The sequence below is a fragment of the Salvelinus namaycush genome, chromosome 26, assembly GCF_016432855.1.
Source record: "Salvelinus namaycush isolate Seneca chromosome 26, SaNama_1.0, whole genome shotgun sequence".
NCBI lineage: Eukaryota > Metazoa > Chordata > Actinopteri > Salmoniformes > Salmonidae > Salvelinus > Salvelinus namaycush.
In genome coordinates this window covers 11578066-11602926 of record NC_052332.1, presented here as the reverse complement: position 1 = coordinate 11602926, position 24861 = coordinate 11578066, and the positions used below count along the sequence as shown (strand labels likewise).

Here is a 24861-nt window from a genome sequence, read left to right as displayed (position 1 = left end):
CTGAGTCAGGTTTGTAGGCCTCCTTGCTCGCACACAGTCATTGTCCATTTGGAAGACCCATTTGTGACCAAGCTTTAACTTCCTGACTGATGTCTTGAGATGTTGCTTCAATATATCCACATAATTGTCCTCCCTCATGATGCCATCTATTTTGTGAAGTGCACCAGTCCCTCCTGCAGCAAAGCACCCCCACAACATGAAGCTGCCACCCCCATGCTTCACGGTTGGGATGGTGTTCTTCGGCTTGCAACCTCCCCCTTTTTCCTCCAAACATAACAATGGTCATTATGGCCAAACAGCAAACCGTAGTCATTATGGCCAAACAGTTCTATTTTTTCCCCATCAAACCAGAGGACATTTCTCCAAAAAGTACGATCTTGTCCCCATGTGCAGTTGCAAACCGTAGTCTGGCTTTTTTATGGTGGTTTTGGAGCAGTGGCTTCATCCTTGCTGAGCGGCCTTTCAGGCTATGTCGATATAGGACTCGTTTTACTGTATAGATACTTTTGTACCTGCTTCCTCCAGCATCTTCACAAGGTCCTTTGCTGTTGTTCTGGGATTGATTTGCACTTCTCGCACCAAAGTACGTTCATCTCTTTGAGACAGAATGCGTCTCATTCCTGAGCGGTATGACGGCTGCGTGGTCCCATGGTGTTTATACTTGCGTACTATTGTTTGTACAGATGAACGTGGTACCTTCAGGCGTTTGGAATTTGCTCCCAAGGATGAACCAGACTTGTGGAGGTCTACAATTTTTTTCTTAGGTCTTGGCTGATTTCTTTTGATTTTCCGATGATGTCAAGCAAAGAGGCACTGAGTTTGAAGGTAGGCCTTGAAATACATCCACAGGTACACCTCCAATTGACTCAAATTATGTCAATTAGCCTATCAGAAGATCCTAAAGCCATGAAATAATTTTCTGGAATTTTCCAAGCTGTTTAAAGGCACAGTCAACTTAGTGTACGTAAACTTCTGACCCACTGGAATTGTGATACAGTGAATTATAAGTGAAATAATCTGTCTGTAAACAATTGTTGGAAAAATTACTTGTGTCATGCACAAAGTAGATGTCCTAACTGACTTGCCAAAACTATAGTTTGTTAACAAAACATTTGTGGAGTGTTTGAAAAACAAGTTTTAATGACTCCAACCTAAGTGTATGTAAACCTCCGACTTCAACTGTATTTATAATTCAAGGCACACTTAACCAGCATGGCTACCACAGCATTCTGCAGCGATAAGCCATCCCATCTGGTTGCAATGTTCTCAGAACATAAGATATGAATGTTCTAGGCTTGTTTCAGGAAAACATTGCTAGAACATTCATGTGTTCAGTTTTCCATGGGTTAGGAGATTATTCCATCAATGTCCCATAGCTCCAAGCTGTGTAAGGGCTATTTGACCAAGAAGGAGAGTGAAGGAGTGCTGCATCAGATGACCTGGCCTCCACAATCATCCGACATCAACCCAATTGAGAGGGTTTGGGATGAGTTGTACCACAGAGTGAAGGAAAAGCAGCCAACAAGTGCTCAGCATATGTGGGAACTCATTCAAGACTGTTGGAAAAGCATTCCAGGTGAAGCTGGTTGATGCTGGTTCAAGGAAATGTAAAATATATTTTGATATAACACTTATTTGGTTACTACATGATTCCATATGCGTTATTTCATAGTTTTGATGTCTTCACTATTATTCTACAATGTAGAAAATAGTAATAATAAAGAAAAACCCTTGAATGAGTAAGTGTGTCCAAACTTATGACTGGTACTGTAAGTATTCACACCCCTAAGTCGATACCTGGCAGCGATTACAGCTGTGAATATTTCTGGGTACGTTTCTAAAAGCTTTCTAAGAGCTTTCCACACCTGGATTGTGCAACCTTTGCCCATTACTCTTTTCAACATTTTTCTAGCTCTGTCAAATTGGTTGTTGATCATTGCTAGACAACCATTTTCAGGTCTTGCAATAGATTTAAGTAGATTTAAGTCAAAACTGTAACTCTGCCACATTTACTGCCTTCTTGGTAAGCAAGTCCAGTCTTTTGGGGGGATATTAATCTCACAGTGTCTGGTGGAAAGCAGACAACCAGGTTTTCCTCTAGGATTTTGCCCTTGCTTAGCTCCATTTCTTTTTTTATCCTGAAAACTCCCCAGTCCTTAATGATTACAAGCATACCCATAACATGATGCAGCCACCACTATGCTTGAAAATATTGAGAGTAGTATTCCGTAATTGGATTTGCCACTAACATAACACTTAGTTTTCAAGACAAAACGTTATTACTTTAGTACCTTGTTGCAAACAGGATGCATGTTTTAAAATATTTGTATTCTGTACAGGCTTCCTTCTTTTCCCTCTGTCATTTAGGTTAGTATTGTGGAGTAAATACAATGTTGTTGGCAATCCTCAGTTTTCTCCTATCACAGCCAATAAGCTCTGTAACTGTTTTAAAGTCCCCAGTGGCGTCATGGTGAAATCCCTGACTGGGTTCCTTCCTCTTCGGCAACTGAGTTAGGAAGGACCTCTGTGTCTTTGTAGTGACGGTGTATTGATACACCATCCAAAGTGTAATTAATAACTTCACAATGCTCAAAGGGATATTCAATGTCTGATTTAAAAAAAAATTGCCCATCTAACAGTGGAATTGCTTGGGTAGCTCTCTTATTTAGTATACGTAGCTAAGGGAGGTTTTCCAATACCTCTCAAAGAAGGGTGGGTACATTTTTTTTTTTTTAAACAGACATTGAATATCCATTTGAGCTTGGTGAAGTTATTAATTACCCTTTGGATGGTGTATCAATACACCCAGTCAATACAAAGATACAGGCGTCCTTCCTAACTCAGCTGCCGGAGAGGAAGGAAACCGCTCAGGGAGTTCACCATGAGGACAATGGGGGCTTTAAAACAGTTATAGAGTTTAATGGCTGTAATAAGAGAAACTGAGGATCAACAACATTGTATTTACTCCACAATACTAACCAAATTGACAGAGTGAAAAGAAGGAAGCCTGTACAGAATATGTATTTTTCTCCAAAACCTGCTTCCTGTCTGCAACAAGGCACTAAAGTAATACTCCAAAAAATTTGGCAAAGCAATTTACTTTTTGTCCTGAATAAAAAGTGTTATGTTTGGGGCAAATCCAACACAACACATTACTGAGTACCACTCTCCATATTTTCAAGCATAGCGGTAGCTGAATCATGTTATGGGTATGCTTGTAATCGTTAAGGACAGGGGAGACTATCAGGATAATAAAGAAATGGAATGGAGCTAAGCACAGGCAAAATCATAGAGGAAAATCTAGTTCAGTCTGCTTTCCACCAGACAGTGGGAGATGAATTCACCTTTCAGCAGGACAAAACACATTGGAGTTGCTTACCAAGAAGACGGTGAATGTTCCTGAGTGGCCGAGTTGCAGTTTTGAGTTAAATCTACTTGAAAATACAGTCAAAGCCTATGACTACTTTCTGAAGGCACTGTATGTCTGCTGCAGAGGGAGAAGAGAGAGCCATGAGATTTTGTTTTTGATCAGTCATGGAAATAAAAGTGCTAAAACAAATTGGTTTCCCATTTAAAAAGATGGAGAACAAGCTATGCTGAAGTTGTTGTGCAGGTACAGCCAACAAGCACAAAAATGATATTGCAATATTGTCAAAACTATACGATATATCGTCAAAAAGAATTTCCCGATATGTAACTTTCTCCCACCATTATCCAGGGGGTGAGCACACTCTCCCGCTAAGGGACAGTTTAGTTAGTGCAACATAAGACAGTCTCGTGTTCCAAATGTTTGTTTTAGTAGCGTGAATCGTTCCTGTTCACACCGAGGTGAAGAGAGGAATAATTGAATCAATGAATCTGAGCCTCAAGCTTCTCTCCTGTGGAAGGCGGGGCTTCCAGCAAGGCGCAGATTTCATTGGCCTTGTCAGGTGTGATTTTAGATCCTTCAACCGAAGTCACGAGAGTGCCCATATTATGTTGTACCGAAGTTGACTGACTGAAAGAGAACAGGTGTGTAAGGCCCAGTGCGGTGTGTTCATTAGTCTCGCCTGTAGTTTCTGTGTTAGTGATTCCTTTTGAGTCTGGAACTCATTGGCACTCTCCACTTCCTCTTTCAGCCTCTCCAGTTCCTGCAGGGAGGAAAAAGATACATTTACATGTTTCAAGTTTTATTTGTCACATGCACAAGTATAGTGAAATGCTTAACTTGCAAGCCCTTCCCAACAGTGTAGTATTCAATATCAAAATAGTTTAACAAAAAAAAACAGGAGAAATAAGAGATAAGAAAAGAAAAAAGGACAATGTAAGCTATATACTGTATAGGGTCAGTACCAAATGTACAATGTGCAGGGATACTGGAATGGCTCAAAGACACAGGGCTTACATGTATGCGTTCTCCCTCACAAATGCAGTTTACATGCCACAAGCACATGCGCGCACACACGCCTTACCTCCTCCTTGGACTTTAATGCTGACTCCAGTTCTTCTATGGTCTGGTTGAGCTCAGTCTTCTGGGATTTGATGACGGTCATCTGACCACTCACACACTCCAGCTCTGTCACCTGAGGACATACACAGTCTGGGTAATCATACAGTTTTTTTGATGTTCTTTTTGTAACCATTCTGATCCGTTTGTGTAGTCTCTCTCTATTACAGACCTGGGTTCAAATTCTATTATCTCAATTACTTTCACATTACACTTCGAAGTAAGTATTCCGATATGTTTTATTTGTAAAGACAAGTAGTTGAATATTGGAATGTATTTTAAAATACACTTGGAAAGTATTGGCATGCATTTAAAAAGACTCAAATACACTGACTCAAAAACACTCGCATGCATTTAACTGAGGTATTTAAAAATACTTTCAAAAAGTTCCAATACAAGTAGCTGATTCGGCCACATTATTTGAAAAAAACTCAAAAACACAGAAAATAAGTATTTAAATAACAGATAATCAAATACACATGTATTGAAAACCAGGTCTGCTCTCTTACCCGTTTATAAACTCAGTCTTACCTGTTTGTGTAGCCTCTCTTACTAGTTTGTATAGTTTATTTATCTTAGCCATTTGTGTATTCTCTCTCTATTACGCCTTTATAAAGTTAGTCAGTCTTACGCGTGTATGTAGTCTCTCTGCCTCCTCCTGGTAAGCAGCCAGTTGTTGTTTCCACTGTTTGACATTGGCTGTGGACTCCAGCAGAGCTGCTGTCAGCTTGGCATTGTTGCCCTTCAGGGCTGCCAGCTCGGCCTCCCAGTGCTTGTTTATACTGGACGAACTGGAGACAGACAGACAGCCAACCATAAACTTCAGAAGTGTTTAGGTGACCATGAGCGGAGACCAAGATCCAGACTATTTAGACCAGGACAAGACCAAGACTGCTTTTTTGTAGTCTTGAGTGGTCTTAAGACCACAAGATTAACACTCCATCTCTGATAAAACGTCATAATTGTCTTCCTGAAGAATAAAAATGCTATCATTTGACTCTTGGGTAGAATACTAAATCATTCCAGCAGCAATGTACAAATTATACACGTTCAACTTCATGTTCATCAGCATTACCAAGCTCAGAGGGCAGAGGTGACATAAGGGGAACCACGTATAGTGAATATGGAGAGCTGGGGGGACCAAATGCATTTCCATTCATTTAGTAATTCATAATTAAAATCAGAGCCACACAGTGTTTTAACGTAATGCTTTACTGCTGTCCAGGGGCTCTGGGACCACATGAATAAGAGATGGATAAATAGACACATCCAAGGCCTGGCCGGGCGAACCGCACGCACGCACGTACGCACGCACGCACGCACGCACGCAGTGCTGCTGCTGTGCCAATTTCATTTTAAACCATCACTCTAAAGAGAGGTCCCAGTGGACAGTTAAACCCCCCCATTACCAGGCTGAACATGGGAGCACTGTGGAGTACTGCGTCTGTTCAGCGTGTAACAGAGGAAGATGAGGGAGTTTTAAATGAGGGAATTAGAGGACAGTTTTTGTATTTAAATTGGTGTTAGCTTAACATTTCCACAGAACTGAATGTGTTCATTTCTTCAGCCTTCGTCCACTGTCCGAACATGCGTTGCCCACTAAGGTGCACTCTCTTTGGGCTTGGCACCCTACTCCTGGCCCCGGTTTTAGAGCCTGGTTCTTACCTGTGAGAGAAGGGCAGTTGGTTCTGAGACGGCTCGGCACGGGGCTCGGGGAGGTACTGCGGCGTTTCGGGGGTGGTGCCCCTCTCGTCATCAGTGCCGTTGATGCTCTCCGGGGTCAAAGGTGACTGCAGGTCGCCGGTGGCTGACTCCTGGAATGACGTAAACCAGAAGGTTAAAGGAACAAAAATACCCATAAACTGTTGTTGTATGTTCTCATGTGCTGGGTAAAGAAAAGACTGATGTAATGTGGAGAGAATACCTGCAAAAATGATTTATACTCCACAGAAAGTGATGTTACTTTTAGTTTTTTTTCAAGTGAGTTTTTGTTTTTTCTCAAGTGAGTAGGCCTATGTGTTTTTAAGGGAGCCTGAAACATCACTTTATGGGAGCATAAATATCTGACATTGGGAGATAGGAGAGTTCATCTGAGACTGAGAAGGGGTTAATTAATCTGGGTGTTAATCTGATATTAGGATGGGAGAGAGCGAGAGGGGTTGTTAATCCACGGCGGAGGGCAGGGTTCTCCCCAAAGAGTGGAACAGTGACATTCAACACCTTGTTCAATTCCGGTTTAAATATATACTGTACATCCATTTTTCGAAGATACTGCTGTGACAACATTCTGGGGAGACCCCCTGAAGGGGTGGGCTGGAGTGTGTTAGCCTGGGGTTGGGTGGTAGTTGGAGGTGTCAACGCTGGACTGGGGTAAGAGGCGACGCAGGAGGGTTATCTGAGACTGGGGTCAGATGACAATGATTTTGATTTCATTTTACCTTCTTTCTTACAGGTACTTTGGGAGGTACTTTGGGAAGTACTGGGAGCACTTTCTTTTTTACTGCAGCGACCTGGGAAAGAGTTGCGGGGGAGAAGAGATGAGTTGAATGAGCCAATTGAAAGCTGGGGGTGGTTAGGTGACCAGGTTGGGAGTTTAGCCAGGAAACTGGAGTGAACACACTACTCTTGCCATGGGAGTGGTGACCACGAACACTCCCATTAGGAATCAGTTTAACGTCTCATCCAAGGGACTTTACGCTTTTGCAGGGTGGTGTTTCCAATCACTTCCTATGATACTTAAATCATTTGAGGTCCATTCACTCCCATTGTTTTCCGGTAAAAAAAAATATGTAAGGGAAGGGTTATCCTGGTCCAAAGACTCCATGAGGATGGGGTTAGGATTAGGGGTGTGTGTTGTTGGGATTACCTGAGAAGGGGTGCTGGTGAGTTCCATCTTCTCCTGGGATTTCTCCTTGGCTAACCGAGCTGCCTCTTTAAACTCAGCAAACTTCTCTGCGAACTGTGAAAGAACCACAAAGACACAGACAAAACTGACTAGACCAGTCTGTGTGTTTGTGATGTGTGTGTCTGTACGCACAGGCGTGTTTGTGAGCTCAAGCTTGCGTATGTGTCTCCCTGTCCCAGTCTGTGATCCCCCACATGCTTCAAGATGTCCACCATAGAGAGAAACAGTAATGGCGTCATTTTGTAGGCACTAACTCTGCCAAGGTTCGTTGGACAAAGCCTATGGGGAAATGAATGGCGTTTCCGTAGGATTTTGGGATAAACTCAGAAAATAAGGTCTGTGGTAAACACAGGCTTAGGAGATCTTATACGTTTTGTTCTATGAGATCATCTTCATCAGTGCAACTTTTTGTGAATTTTGAAGCATTTATGTAATGAAAAAATAAGCACATAAAGGCTTCATAATTCATAAAGGTCATGTTAACTGACTGATATCGCACAGAACAAAACGTAGAAGATCTCCTAAGCCTGTGTTAATCTCAGAACTTTTTTTGGCGTTTATCCTAAAACCCTATTCTTTCCTCATTCATTTTCCCCATAGGGAAGGCTGAACCAACCAGAGGTAACTCATTTCCTGGTTTTAGGACTAGATGCTGGCGAGCTCTATTGTCCCTGTATCCAAGCAAACAAAGGTAACCTGCCTAAATGACTAATCGCCCAGTAGCACTCACTTATGTCATCATGAAGTGATTTGATCCCACCTGGACAAGAGGAATACCTATGTGAGAATACAGTTCATCAACTACAGTTCAGCTTTCAACACCATAGTCCCCTCCAAGCTCATCGCTGAACTCCACTCTCTGCAACTGGATCCTGGACTTCCTGACACGCAGACCCCAGGCAGTGAGCATAGGCAACAACAACCTCCCCCATGGTGACTTTCAACATGGGGGCCCCCAGGGGTGTGTGCTCAGCCCCCTCCTGTACTCCCTGTACACCCATGACTGCGTGGCCACGCATGACTCAAACACCATCATTAAGTTTGCTGACGACACAACAGTGCCTCGGAACAACAGGCTCCGAGACAGCTTCTACCACCCGGCCATCAGAATGCAAAACAGCTAACCCTATCGGTCTCTCAGTCTGCACCTTAGTGACTATTTGCACCCTAGAGCCTATCTGCACTGACTCTCCACACATCCAACCCTTACACACAAGCACACACACACACACACATAACCACCCACAAGACCACAAACAGTTGCTCTAGTATATGAGTGGTAAGTTGAGCCATTTTTTACATTCAGCATCACTCCGTCAAGGGAAATATAGTAAGGATGTAACGGTTTCAAATGTTTAGGATATGACTGCGTCGGTCCCAAACCGATCCAAATGTAGCATGCGCCGATCAGAAAATGTATTCAAACGTTACAAATCGCAGATTCACTAACATGGTTTTGCTCATATTACTTTCTCTCTACCTTCCAAAAAAATCTCACCTTTTGTGACATCTTCAGTGTCAAACTAAGCATGTAACTGTGTTGACAGTCAATGATCAACAATTCATTTTGCCTGCCGAACAACCCTAGGGAATATCAGTAGCCTAGTCAAACTGATGTAGTCGACCTGTTTCTGATCTTGCACAACTGCGCGGCACCTTCAGCATTCAAATGCTAAAATGTCTTGCGCAATATTAGGCTTCATTAGATGAGTGACAACCCATGTCATTTTCTAGGTTATTGTTATCTATGCACTGTTGAAAATGGTGCTTTACCGGTATAAAAAGTGAGCTAACGGAGACAACTCTCATCTGGCTATACATGCTGAACGGGGCTTACAATAGATTTTATTTTGATTGTTCAGGTTTACCATCAGTAATAGTTTTGCTTTAAACTATCAGTGCATATGGTCATTTTTAGATATACACATTAAAACCACTAGCGGAACTCCTCCCACATTCCACTGAAAAGGCAGAGCGCGAAATTCAAAAGATATTTTTTAGAAATATTTAACTTTCACACATGAACAAGTCCAATACAGCAAATGAAAGATACACATCTTGTGAATCCAGTCAACATGTCCGATTTTTAAAATGTTTTACAGCAAAAACACCACATATATTTATGTTAGCTCACCAGCAAATACAAAAAAGGACAGACATTTTTCACAGCACAGGTAGCATGCACAAAGCCAACCTAACTAACCAAGAACCAACCAAACTAACCAAGAAACAACTTCATCAGATGACAGTCTTATAACATGTTATACAATAAATCTATGTTTTGTTCGAAAAATGTGCATATTTGAGGTATAAATCAGTTTTACATTGCAGCTACCATCACAGCTACCGTCACAAATAGGACCGAAGCAGCCAGAGTAATTACAGACACCAACGTCAAATACCTAAATACTCATCATAAAACATTTCTGAAAAATCGATGGTGTACAGCAAATTAAAGACAAACATCTTGTGAATCCAGCCAATATTTCCGAATTTTTAAGTGTTTTACAGCGAAAACACAATATAGCATTATATTAGCTTACTACAATAGCCTACCACACTACCGCATTCATTCATCAAGGCACGTTAGCGATAGCAATAGGCACGTTAGCGATAGCGAATAAACCAGCAAAAGATATATAATTTGACTAACCTTGATAAGCTTCATCAGATGACAGTCCTATAACATCAGGTTATACATACACTTATGTTTTGTTCGAAAATGTGCATATTTAGAGCTGAAATCAGTGGTTATACATTGTGCTAACGTAGCTTCTTTTTCCCACAACGTCCGGATATTTTTCTGACACTTTTTCTGACACACATATTCTGACCAAATAACTATTCATAAACATAACTAAAAAATACATGTTGTATAGGAAATGATAGATACACTAGTTCTTAATGCAATCGCCGTGTTAGAATTCTAAAAATAACTTCATTACGACATCCAGCTTAGGTATAGCGAGAGAGTACCCAAAATCTGGGCGCAAACGACTAGTACAACATGTTCGACAGATATATGAAATAGCATCATAAAATGGGTCCTTCTTTTGCTGATCTTCCATCAGAATGTTGTACAAGGGGTCCTTTGTCCAGAACAATCGTTGTTTGGTTTTAGAACGGCCTTTTTCCCTCTCGATTTAGCAAGCACACTTGCCAAGTGGCGCGAATCTCTCCATCGTCAACAAACTCAGAGAACGGAACACGGCAAAACTCCCGAAAAAAATTCAATAATCTGATTAAACTATATTGAAAAAACATACTTTACGATGATATTGTCACATGTATCAAATAAAATCAAAGCCAGAGATATTAGTCGTCCATAACGACAGCTTATCATAAGGCAAATCCAGGTCCCTTCTCGCGCTCTCCAGAAAACTGGTGACACGTCATGCCAAGAGCTATTATTCGAGCCCAGATCAAGTTACACACTCAATTTCTTCTCTCACTGCTTGTCGACATCTAGTGGAAGACGTATGAAGTGCATCTAAACTAATAAATATCAAGGACTTTAATAGGCAGCCCCTAGAAGAGAGCATCGATTTCAGATTTTCCACTTCCTGTCAGGAAGTTTGCTGCAAAAGGAGTTCTGTTTTACTCACAGATATAATTCAAACGGTTTTAGAAACGAGAGAGTGTTTTCTATCCAATAGTAATAATAATATGCATATTGTACGAGCAAGAATTGAGTACGAGGCCGTTTAAATTGGGCACGATTGGGCACGAAACAGCGCCCTCTGTCCTCAACAGGTTTTAAAGTTGATGATTTCATAACGAGGAATCACTTTGTGAGGCGCACTGCATGTAGTGATGTGCAGTTCGCAAACGATACGTTCTTTTTGAACGACTCTTTTTACTGACTCGAGAGTCATGATTCGTTTTTCTCAGTGACTTGTTCATTTTAGTCGTTAATTTGACCCGCTGGCTGCAATGAGTCCTATAGCACAGGTATTCTCAAACTGAGGTACGCTCAATGCCGTCGGGGTACGCCAAATAAAAATGTGATTTACATTTTTTTTTTTTTCAAAATTCAAACAGTCCATTTATATTTTCCAACGGGGCTATACATTTGGGTGAGGTTTTTTTCTCGCCTGAGTAGCCTCGTTTCACTGCCAAAAATTAAATTAAACCATCTAGTGTTCAGCGAAATAACAACACAATGTCAAATACAGGTAGCCTAGTCAAATAATTAACATCCAATCACATTAACCGTTACTCTCTCGCGGGAATTCCACTAACGGTCCGTATGTAGCCAAACATAGCTGCTGCTCATTCCGTTTCCTCGAAAATTGATTAATGGTTAAAAAAGTAAGGCCCGCATCCACAGAGACACATACCCGCTCTACTGGTAGTACTGCTACTACCAGCAGTACTAGACCTGCACCTGTCGACGACACAAGTTGTTCTGCTTCCACGAGCACATCCAATGCTAGCATCAGTAATTCTACATTTGTTGTTAGCCCAGCCAGCATGGACACTGACAGTTGTGAATCTGATGCAGCCAAAGAGCTACTGCACCTTACCCGGGAAAGCATCGAACAACAGACAGGGATGTTGGACCATCGAAGCGGTGCAAATATGATGAGAACTACATTGATTTGGGGTTCATTTATATATTGGGAGTAGTGCCTTTCCTCAGCCAGTGTGTTACATGTGCAAAAGTACCATCTCACAACTCGATGAAACCTTACCTCTTGTGCAGACATTTAGGAAAAAAACATTCCAATTTCAAAAATAAGCCACAGGAGTTTTTGGAGTCAGAAATAAGACGACATTCGAGTAGTAAGTCATGTATAAAAGCAACAGATACCATTAATAAGAAGGGGCTAGAACTTCTTATAAGGTGAGCTACCAAGTGGCTAGGACAGGCAAGCCCCATACTATTGTGGAGGACTTAATTCTTCCTGCTGCTCTGGATATGGCTGGGACAATGCTGGGGGAAAAGGCCCAAAAAACTATACAGACAATGACTTCATCAAACAACACTGTTTCACAACGCATCAGTGACATGGCAGGAGATGTTTTGAAACAATTACTGCTTCGTATACAAGCCAGTGAATTCTGTGTTATAGCTGGATGAGTCAACAGACGTGGCGGGCCTGGCACAGCTCCTGGTATATGTCCGTTACGTTTATGAGTGTTTAATTAAGGAAGACATCGTCTTTTGCAAACCACTGGAAACCAGAAGATATTTTTAAAGTACTGGACAGCTTTGTGACATCAAATGGACTTTGGTGGTCAAGATGTGTTGGTATCTGAACTGATGGCACAAAAGCCATGACAGGGAGACATAGTGGAGTGATAACGGGCATGCAAGCAGTTGCTCCCGACGCCACTTGGGTACACTGCAGCATCCACCGAGTCTCTTACTGTCAAGGGGATGCCTGACAGCTTGAAAGACGTTTTAGGCACTACAGTGAAAATGCTTAACTTTGTTAAAGAAAGGCCCCTGAACTCTCGTGTATTTTCTGCACTATGCAATGATATGGGCAGCGACCATGTAACACTTTTACAACATACAGAAGTGCTCCCAGAATCTACCTGTCTAGAAGGAAGATTGCGGACAGAACGCAGGTATGTAGACCACCTCAAGATAAAAACGTAATATTCAATATCGGTAAGTTAGACTAAATATGAGTACTACACAATCTGGTGGGTAATAACCTTCAATCTAAAAACAACACAAAACAAAATCATAAGACTAGAGAAATTTATCGAAAAATATTCCAAAAACAAGCAACACCCAAACATGACGGAGAGTAAGACAGGGGAACCTATTTCAAAACAAAAACGTGACTCTTCTACAGACACAGACGTTTTAATCTTTTCACTACCCGGAATGGTAAAGGTCGAAACCGATCTGTTAAAAATCAATAAATGACAAACTGGGCATACTTGAACTAGTCAGTAAGGATATTAAAGAGTTGAAGGTAAGCCTCGAGATGAGTGACAAAAAAGCTGTGACATTGGAGAAAGACACAAACAAGCTAAAAGGGACAGTCAATAAGATTGAAACTGAAGTTAATGACCTTAAAAAGGAGAACATCGTTCTGAGAGAAGCCTTACTGGACATACAGACTAGATCCATGAGAGAGAATCTGGTACTTACTGGTATCCAAGAGAAAGAAAGAGAAGTTCCTGAATCTGTAGTTAGAGAGTTCCTCCTTACAGCGCTACAGATCCCAAGCGAAGCTATCAACAAAATTCAACTCCAACGTGTACACCGCTTCGGACAGAGAGGGCAGAGGTATGAACGCCCAATCGTTGCCAAATTTGCTTTCTTTAAAGATAAAATAATGGTTAAAAGCCTGGATAAAAGACTTGCTGGCACGAAAATAGGCATGTATGACCAGTTCCCGAAGGAAGGAAATTGCAGAACGGCGCAAAGTTCTGCATCCAATCTTCAAGGAGAATCGATTGAAAGGGAAACGCGTATCTCTCAAAGTCGATGAACTGTATATTGATAACCAGTTGTTCAGAGACACAAAGACTACTCCATGGCTATTCTAAAAATTACAAAGTTCTCACAGAGGCAAATAATGACACACAATTCTAGCCCTGTTATGGATTGCAATAATACAAAAAATACATATAGCTTTTCAATCTATCTTCAAATATAACTAATTGGAACACAAAAGCACTAATTCAACATGGTGGAGATAATAACATCAGACAGAAGGCACAGTATGTGGGTATGTGTGGATGTATTGAGATGGATGGTGTGGTGTGTGTTTTTTGGTGTTTAGGAAAGTGTGGCATTGAGTGAGTGAGAAAGGAAATGGTTGCATATCCCAGAACCAATATTTCTGTGAGCAGGGGTTGTGAGAGAGCTTTCAATTTTGTGCAGATGAGGGATATACATTTTATAATGAATTATACTTATTTATGTATTGTCCTATCATGGTGGAACAGCATTTTAAAATAAATTATACATCTAATTTATTTATTGTCCTATCATGGGGAACTACATTTTTAAAATAAATTATACATCTAACGTCCTATATTGATGGAACGGTCCACAACCCTATACACCCACCTGAACGACCCAGACACTAAGAAGTCCCTATCTATTTTATGGGCCTGCTGTATGCAGCCAAAATGTGGTCAGAGACCTTCTAGAGCAGCACCACCCCCTCAAGATTATGAGCCTGCCTGGCAGGGTTGGTCCTGCAAAGCCAGAGCCCCCTGATGGGAGAGCATAATATACAAGGAAATTCTCAACGCTGCTAATGAGAAACTTGATGACCTTGTACCTAGCCGGTGGGGATTCCAGTGGGGTGCACCCACCCAGGTAGTGGCAGTGCTGGCAACACTAGCTGCAGTAACCCATGGGGAGTGGGGGTCACACTCAGACATTCAGAGAGGGGGCATATTATTGTGGCCATGGTGGCACAAAATCAAAGGTCTGACTGCACAGAGATGCTTGAGAATATGGTCACTACGGACCATGTTGTGGGTGTTTCAGGGGAAGGGGGTAGATCTGACCTCCATCATCTAGGACGTGACAATGGTTAAGCAAATCTCCCCATTTCTGCCCATTTTTCTGCTCAGTTTTGCAGGCCTTCTCATACAGCTGCAACTATATATGCATTCGTAAATCAAGACCTTTCTTGAGTTGGGCTCTTGGATGGTGCAACTGTTGAGAATCTGAGTCTATGGTTGTTGTGGGGGAAAGGGGTTGAGTGTGTATGAGTGCGTATCCCACAACTGTTGCGAGGGAGTAAAAGATGTTACGGACAATATAGGATGAATCACAATAATTGTTTGCTAAAATAATAATTGCTTGCCATAATGTAATTTGGTAATGGTGAGACTGGTGAGAGGTAAAAATCCTTTGCATAATCTGCCTACATTACTACAAATATTAATTGCTAATTATGGAAAATAAGAAAGTTTTTTTTTTTAAATCTATATATTTTTAAATGGCTATACATAATACAAATCGAGGTGAGGGCGATGGAAATGCATTTGATCTGCTTCTGTTCTGTGGGTGGCAGTGTGTGCTCTTTTCGAAGAGTGGGTCCCGGTCTCTCCGGGGCCAAGCGATCCGGGGGTGGTCCACTGGGCATTGGGATAACAACCCAACTCGGGGTGAGGAGTGGTTTTAACGGGTGGAATAGTGAGGCCCAATTGGAGGTTTACTTAGTAGCAATGCAAATATCATGGTACAGCTACATAGATACTCAATCATCATGTTACTTTTTAATGGTACGTTTACAAACATATATTATGATAAATAGAATTGAAACTTGTGTCTCATTATGGTAATTGGTGAAATAAGTATAGCCAGTTATAATAGTAATGGCTTAGCAGATAATAAAAAAAAGATGATCAGTATTTACCTGGCAAAAAGAGAAGGAATATAATATCTATTGTTTACAGGAAAAATTTAGATTAAGTCTTGTGGAAAAGGGACTGGGCGGGAGAAATATATTTCTCCCATGGGCAAAGAAATTCAAAAGGGGTGATGATATTAATTAACAGTAATTTTGATCCAAATGTGTAAATTGTCCAAACAGACCATAATTTGCAAATAAATTCATAAAAAATCCTACAATGTGATTTTCTGGAATTTTTTTTTCTCATTTTGTCTGTCATAGTTGAAGTGTACATATGATGAAAATTACAGGCCTCTCTCATCTTTTTAAGTGGGAGAACTTGCACAATTGGTGGCTGACTAAATACTTTTTTGCCCCACTGTACATGGCGGAGGCTTAATCAAGCTAGTCGTCTTGATTACTTTCTTATGTCATTCTCTCTGGTACCAAAAGTTTAAAAGGTGTTGATAAGGGACAGAATGAGGTCAGATCCTCACATAATTGGCATATATATTACACTTACAAAATTTCCACGTGGGCGAGGATATTGTAAACGTAATCAAAGCCTACTGGATGATAACTTGTTTTTTTAACTAGGATAGAATAATTTATAACTGACTTTTTCCAACATAACATAGGTACAGCAGATCCCCTTATTGTATGGAACACTTTTAAATGTGCTTTTAGAGGCCATGCAATTCAGTACTCATCTATAAAACAAAAGCAATTTAGGTCAAAAGAGACCATATTAACAAAGGAATTTGAAGGAATAACAGTACAGTTAGATAGCAAATAAAACTGTACCATAGAGGCACAGAATAAGTTAGAGGAAAAACAAAAGGAAATGGAGGAATGTATTCAAGAAAGATCCAGTGTAATATATTATAAAATTAAAGCGAACTGGATGGAATATGGGGAAAAATGCACCAAATTCCTTTTCAATCTTCAACATAGAAATGCTACCAAAAAAACATGTATTGAAACTTGTTACAAATGATGGAGTCACGCATGATTCACCAAGCGATATTTTGAAAGAGGAAGAAAAGTACTTGAAGAATATGTTTTCATTTCAGTTGCCTCCATCTCCACTAACCGAAGCTAAGTGTATGGATTTTTTTCCTTTTAATAATGTAAAATTAACATCTGTACAGAAAGACTCATGTGAAGGCCAAATTACAGAGGAGGAACTTTTGATGCAATTAAAGCCTTTAAGGCTGGGAAAACTCCAGAGCTGGATGGCATACAAGTGGAAGTATACCAAACTTTTTTTGATATACGCAGAGGACCATTATTAGCATGTTTTAACCACTCCTATATAAATGGTAGATTAACGGACACGCAACAAGAAGGTCTGATTTCATTATTACTGAAACAGGATCCAAGTGGTATATATAAAGATCCAGTCTATTAAAAAAATTGGAGGCCTCTTACACTTCAGTGTTGTGATGCAAAAATTCTTCTAGCTAAATGCTTGGCGCATAGAATTTAAAAGGTATTGTCCGATATTATTCATCCTAATCAGACAGTTTTTTTTACATGGACGATACATTGGAGATAATAAAAGACAAGTACTGGAAACCATAGAATACTATGAAATATTGGGGAAACCAGGCATGGTTTTCATAGCTGATTTTGAAAATGCTTTTGATAAAGCACGACTGGAGTTTAAATATAAATGCCTGGAATATTTAAATTTTGTAGAATCTCTTATAAAATGGGTTAAAGTTATGTATAGTATCCCTAGTTGTAAAATAGTAAATAATGGCTACATCTCAGAAAGTTTTAAACTGTCAAGAGGAGTAAAACAAGGTTGTCCACTATCGGCATATCTATTTATTATTGCCATCGAAATGTTAGCTGTTAAAATTAGATCCAACAATAATATTAAGGGATTAGAAATCCAGGGCTTAAAAACAACAGGTTTCATTGTACGCTGATGATTCATGTTTTTTTTTTGTTTTTTTAAACCACAATTAGAATCCCTCCACAGCATCAGAGGATCTAGATACTTTTTCTAACCTCTCTGGATTAAAACCAAATTATGATAAGTGTACTATATCACGTATTGGGTCACTAAAAAATGCAATTTTTACATTAATGTGTAGTTTACTAATAAAATGGTCTGACAGGGATGTGGACATACTCGATATACATATCCCGAAATAAATAAATTATCTCACTCCAATAAATTGTAATAGAAAGTTAGCAAAAATAGATAAGATCTTGCTACCATGGAAAGGAAAATACCTGTCTATTTGTGGAAAAATCACCCTGATTAACTCTTTAGTCATATCACAGTTTAGCTATTTGCTTATGGTTTTGCTTACACTCAGTGACCTGCTTTTTAAATTATATGAACAAAAAATATTCAATTTTATTTTGGATGGCAAGCCAGACAAAATTAAAAGGGCCTATTTATATAACGAATATGAATTCGGAGGGCAGAAATAATTAAATATTAAAGCATTAGACCTCTCACTAAAAGGCATCAGTCATACAAAAAATCTGAAATGGTCCTCTAGTAAATTAGTAAGAATGTCTCACCCCATGTTCAATAATGGCCTTTTTCCAGATTACAACCGCTCACTTTCAGTTATCTGAAAATGAAATCTCAAAAATATTGTTATTTTTTTAAACAAGCCTTAGAAAGTTGGTTGCAATTTCAGTTTAATCCACCTGAAAAGACAGAACAAATAATACAACAAATATTGTGGTTAAACTCAAATATACTAATTGATAAAAAAAAAAAACTTTTCAATAAAAAAAGGTATATTCTTTGTAAATAATATCATAAATAGGACTGGTGGAGGTATGTCACACATAGAGCTAACACAGACATATGGAAATGTCTGCTCTACCAAAAATTACAACCAACTAATTGCAGCATTACCACGAAAATGGAAGAGACAAGTAGAAAGGGGAAAAAGTAAGGAACTTGTCTGTCGGCCCTGCATTAAAGACCAAAAATGGTTAAAGAAAATTGTGATAAATAAAAATATACCAATTTCGTTTAAGGACCAAAGATTTGACCGCTGTGCCATATAAGTTGCAAATTAGTTGGGAAGAGATTTTTTATGTACCCATTCCATGGCACATGGTTTATGAATTGACATGCAAAACGACGCTGGATTCAAAACTTAGAATTTTTCTATTTAAATTATTATTAAAAATTCTTGCAACCAATAAAATGTTATATATATGGAGGATACAATCTTCCCAGCTCTGCAGATTTTGCTGTGAGGAGGCAGAGTCATTAGATCATTTATTTTGGTACTGTCCATATGTTGCTCGTTTTTGGTCACAGGTCCAGGAATGCCTGAATAATTGCAACATTTACCTAGAATTAACGCTGCAGATAGCAATACTGGGTGATTTGAAAAGTTGATCAATCTTATAATACATTTTTTTGCAAAACTGTTTATCTTTAATTTACAACCTGTAGAAGCGATGAGAATAGAAAGGTTCAGTATTTTTGTGAAGCATCACAGCACAGTAAAATATATGGCAAATTGAAATCCAAAATGGTTGGTGTTAAGAGATAGATGGGAGGGGTTGAATACAGCTGAAGGGTGGGACTAATAACAACAAGATAACCAATGTAAAACATACAGGGTCTGTAAAATGTTTATAGGTTCAGAAATGTTGTGAAATAGCACAGTTACAAATAAAAATCTAACTGGATGGCCATCAGAAATAGAGGAAGGCCAGGACTAAAAACAAACTAAATGTAACTATTGTAAAATAGATTGTGTCTGTAAAATGTGTATAGTATGTATAAACGGAAGGTAGAAGCCTAAGTATTATTGTTTATTAGTTTACTCCAATTAGGGGAGGGGTGGTAGGTTTTGTGGGGAATAATATAGGTATATTCAACAACAAAAAAGTGTGGTATGTATGTATGTATGTATGTATGTATGTATGTATGTATGTATGTATGTATGTATGTGTGTATGAATGTTTATGTACACTGCTCAAAAAAATAAAGGGAACACTTAAACAACACAATGTAACTCCAAGTCAATCACACTTCTGTGAAATCAAACTGTCCACTTAGGAAGCAACACTGATTGACAATAAATTTCACATGCTGTTGTGCAAATGGAATAGACAACAGGTGGAAATTATAGGCAATTAGCAAGACACCCCCAATAAAGGAGTGGTTCTGCAGGTGGTGACCACATACCACTTCTCAGTTCCTATGCTTCCTGGCTGATGTTTTGGTCACTTTTGAATGCTGGCGGTGCCCTCACTCTAGTGGTAGCATGAGACGGAGTCTACAACCCACACAAGTGGCTCAGGTAGTGCAGCTCATCCAGGATGGCACATCAATGCGAGCTGTGGCAAGAAGGTTTGCTGTGTCTGTCAGCGTAGTGTCCAGAGCATGGAGGCGCTACCAGGAGACAGGCCAGTACATCAGGAGACGTGGAGGAGGCCGTAGGAGGGCAACAACCCAGCAGCAGGACCGCTACCTCCGCCTTTGAGCAGGAGGAGCACTGCCAGAGCCCTGCAAAATGACCTCCAGCAGGCCACAAATGTGCATGTGTCTGCTCAAACGGTCAGAAACAGACTCCATGAGGGTGGTATGAGGGCCCGACATCCACAGGTGGGGGTTGTGCTTACAGCCCAACACCGTGCAGGACGTTTGGCATTTGCCAGAGAACACCAAGATTGGCAAATTCGCAACTGGCGATGAAAGCAGGTTCACACTGAGCACATGTGACAGACGTGACAGTCTGGAGACGCCGTGGAGAACGTTCTGCTGCCTGCAACATCCTCCAGCATGACCGGTTTGGCGGTGGGTCAGTCATGGTGTGGGGTGGCATTTCTTTGTGGGGCCGCACAGCCCTCCAAGGGCTCGCCAGAGGTAGCCTGACTGCCATTAGGTACCGAGATGAGATCCTCAGACCCCTTGTGAGACCATATGCTGGTGCGGTTGGTCCTGGGTTCCTCCTAATGCAAGACAATGCTAGACCTCATGTGGCTGGAGTGTGTCAGCAGTTCCTGCAAGAGGAAGGCATTGATGCTATGGACTGGCCCGCCCGTTCCCCAGACCTGAATCCAATTGAGCACATCTGGGACATCATGTCTCGCTCCATCCACCAACGCCACGTTGCACCACAGACTGTCCAGGAGTTGGCGGATGCTTTAGTCCAGGTCTGGGAGGAGATCCCTCAGGAGACCATCCGCCACCTCATCAGGAGCATGCCCAGGCGTTGTAGGGAGGTCATACAGGCACGTGGAGGCCACACACACTACTGAGCCTCATTTTGACTTGTTTTAAGGACATTACATCAAAGTTGGATCAGCCTGAGTGTGGTTTTCCACTTTAATTTTGAGTGTGACTCCAAATCCAGACCTCCATGGGTTGATAAATTTGATTTCCATTGATAATTTTTGTGTGATTTTGTTGTCAGCACATTCAACTATGTAAAGAAAAAAGTATTTAATAAGAATAGTTCATTCATTCAGATCTAGGATGTGTTATTTTAGTGTTCCCTTTATTTTTTTGAGCAGTGTATATGCACCACCATTCAAACGTTTGGGATCACTTAGAAATGTTCTTGTTTTTGAAAGAAAAGCACATTTTTGGTCCATTAAAATAACATCAAATTGATCAGAAATACAGTGTAGACATTGTTAATGTTGTAAATGACTATTGTAGCTGGAAACGGCTGATTTTTTATGGAATATCTACATAGGGGTACAGAGGCCCATTACTAGCATTCATCACTCCTGTGTTCCAACGGCACGTTGTATTACCTAATCCAAGTTTAATAATTTTAAAAAGTCTAATTGATCATTAGAAAATCCTTTTGCAATAATTTAAGCACAGCTGGAACCTGTCGTGCTGATTAAAGACGCAATAAAACTGGCCTTCTTTAGACTAGTTGAGTATCTGGAGCATCTGCATTTGTGGGTTCGATTGCAGGCTCAAAATGGCCAGAAACAAATAACTGTCTTCTGAAACTCGTCAGTCTATTCTTGTTCTGAGAAATTAAGGCTATTCTGTGCGAGAAATTTCCAAGAAACTGAATATCTCATACAACGCTATGCATATACACACAGCGTTGTATGAGATATATATATATATATTTACCCCAATAATATATGGGGGATTGGAAATGATGCAGACAATTACATTGATGGAAGCAACAATCTATCCACAATATTAAAGCTGATCCACCCTCTGAAAAAATAAAATACAGAAGTGCGCTGGTTAGGGGCAAAGTATTGACACGTTTTTTTATTTTTATTGAGAGACGAGCTTAAACTTTTCTTTACTGACCATCATTTTCACTTGTCTGACCGCTTGCACGATGAAGAGTTTCTCACACGTCTGGGTGATGTTTTTTCTCGCCTAAATGATCTGAATCTAGGATTACAGGTACTCTCCGCAACTACATTCAATGTGTGGGACAAAATTGAGGCTATGATTAAGAAGTTGGAGCTCTTCTCTGTCTGCATTAACAAGGACAACACACAGGTCTTTCCATCATTGTATAGCGAAGCACCTGAGTGAGTTGAGTGCACAATTACGCAGGTACTTTCCCAAAACGGATGACACAAACTGGATTTGTTATCCTTTTCATGCCCTGCCTCTAGTCCACTTACCGATATCTGAACAAGCAGCTCTGTGAAAATAGCCACTGCCAGATTTCTGGATTGGGCTTCGCTCAGAGAATCCTGCCTTGGCAAATCTCGCTGTTAAGACACAGATGCCCTTTGCAACCACGTACCTATGTGAGAGTGGATTCTTGGCACTCACTAACATGAAAACTAAATACAGGCACAGACTGTGGGTGGAAAATGATTTAAGACAGACTCTCTCCAATACAACCCAACATTGCAGAGTTATGTGCATCCTTTCAAGCACAACCTTCTCATTAACCTGTGGTGAGTTATTCACAATTTCCGATGAACAAATAAGGTTTTATATGTAAGATGGTTAAATAAAAGAGCAACATTATTGATTATTTTTATTATTATTTGTGCCGTGGTCCTATAAGAGCTCTTTGTCACTTCCCACCAGCCGGGTTGTGACAAAAACGCACACTTATTAAAACATAAGAATGAGTGTATCGTACAGTGTGTGTGTGTGTCAAATCCAAGTTTATTTGTCATGTGCGCCGAATACAGTGAAATGCTTACTTACAGGCTCTAACCAATAGTGCAAAAAAAGGTATTAGGTGAACAATAGGTAGGTAAAGAAATAAAACAACAGTAAAAAGACAGGCTATATACAGTAGTGAGGCTATAAAAGTAGCGAGGCTACATACACCGGTTAGTCAGGCTGATTGAGGTAGTATGTACATGTAGATATGGTTAAAGTGTGTGGCAGGCTTACAATGATGGCAAAAAACAACATTTGAGAGTGCGCCGATCCTGGTGCTAGAGGGGGTACGCAGCTGGAGGTTGAATGTTTGAAGGGGTACGGAGGGGTATGTTTGAAGGGGGACTATAAAAAGTTTGGGAACCTCTGCTGTAGCAGGATTGATACATGCTCCTCTGGCTCAGCGGCTCCAGAGACGTGCTCCAACAACCAACAGGCTGTCATATATGACATATATACATATAGACACAGCTTTGTAGAACCAAAACATACACAGCCTCGGCTAAACAAACTCTAAAACGAATCGTTTGGGGTGCTGCAGTTCGCAAAATAATATTGTACTTAACACCCTCACGGCAGTCAAGCAATGCATTCCGCCATGAGTCGCTCACAATCTAGTCCGGTTGTGGCCACAACTAGACCTCGTTTAAAATGTATCAAGAAATAATTGTATTTGTATGCCTAGCAATCAAGAAATGTTCATTGTTTAAAGCACACTTTTACAAGTCTTAGTCTCAAATGACTGCTCCAATAAGCCCCATATGGTGAACAACGTGAACAAGAGGCTTGTAGAATCATGACACTTTCAAGTTTTCAGTTAATCGTTCGCCGGTAGAGGGTCCTGCATGCTCTGGGCATTACTGACACAACATAGTGAAATGAGTCGAAAAGATTTGAGTCAGTAAAAAGAGACGAAAAAAAGAAGCTCACTAAAAACTCCCAAACAGTCAAAACCATTCGATTTTGAGATGGGGGTGAAATCCCAAAATTGTCAAAGCTAATTTGTAAACAATAAATATTGATACATTACTAGCTCAAACACTTAATCTGCAAAAAATGACAAGTTAATTAGTGGGTGATTTCAGCACCAAACTGGGGGGACAAAAAACATAGGCTACAATGCCTGTCCCTCCCCTAATCTGATAGTGGTAGTGGTGGCATGGTAGATGCCTAGTCTCCCCTTTGGCTCAGATCAGGTGCCTAAATTGTATAAAGCATAGACATACATCATTTACGGTGGGGGGTATCAAGCACATGAAGTGAGACGGTGGATGGAAGAGAGCGCTTGTTTGAAATGGAAAAGCATTGTGGTAGCTTTTGATAAAGAACAACATCAAGACGAAGCAGCTGCTTTATAAGTGGGAGGCATTGTTGAGCGCTACATCCTAAGGGGTTCGTGCTGATTGTACGAAGATTGTGACAGCCGATTAAATGGGGTCCCTTGAGAAGGCAAGAACAAGATGTATATCAGGAGAAGTGCAGTATTATCATAAGGAGACGTATACTTGGAATACGGAGGAGGAATGGAGGGAAAAAGACAGGCAGAGGAGGTTTAAGAGAGAGAGGGAGGAAGAGGGTGATAATTGTTTGTGTTTCTGCTGGTCTGAGGTAGAAGGCGCTCTAGGTTAAACAAATGGGGACAAGAAATGTGAATTGTTTTGCTCTCAAGAAGAGGGTGCCATTGAAAGGAGTGATTACTGGGATAGCGGTAAATGTCAAAGTTGACCAAATGAAAGGGAAGATGCCCGGTGTTTGTGATGCTCGTCGTTTGGTGAGACACAGACAGGGTGGCATGAGTGGTGGAACAGAAGAGTTGTTGTCTGCTATTTTGAGTTTTGATTCTTTGCCCGACAAAGTGATGTTAGGATATATAAGTTATCCTGTACGAGCTTTTGTGCCGAATATATTACATTGTTACAGGTGTCAAGCTTTTATGGGCATGTAGCAGCAGTGTGTATGAGGGAGGTTCCTAGGTGTGAGAAGTGTGCAGAAGCCCATAAGACAAAGGAATGTGTAGCATTGGGGAAAGTAGTGGTGT

The 24861-nt window shown here is 40.5% G+C and overlaps 1 protein-coding gene across 1 annotated transcript in view; it reads right to left on the bottom strand.

Moving 5' to 3' along the window:
* LOC120021875 (homer protein homolog 1-like) overlaps positions 1 to 24861 on the bottom strand; it is a 39723-nt gene that overhangs the window by 3392 nt on the left and 11470 nt on the right. The window contains exons 4-8 of the mRNA XM_038965720.1: positions 7353 to 7445; positions 6152 to 6300; positions 5118 to 5277; positions 4452 to 4562; positions 4050 to 4130 (exon numbers count right to left, since the gene is read on the bottom strand). Coding sequence (XP_038821648.1) covers positions 4050 to 4130; positions 4452 to 4562; positions 5118 to 5277; positions 6152 to 6300; positions 7353 to 7445 — 594 coding nt within the window. The remainder of the gene's footprint in view (positions 1 to 4049; positions 4131 to 4451; positions 4563 to 5117; positions 5278 to 6151; positions 6301 to 7352; positions 7446 to 24861) is intronic.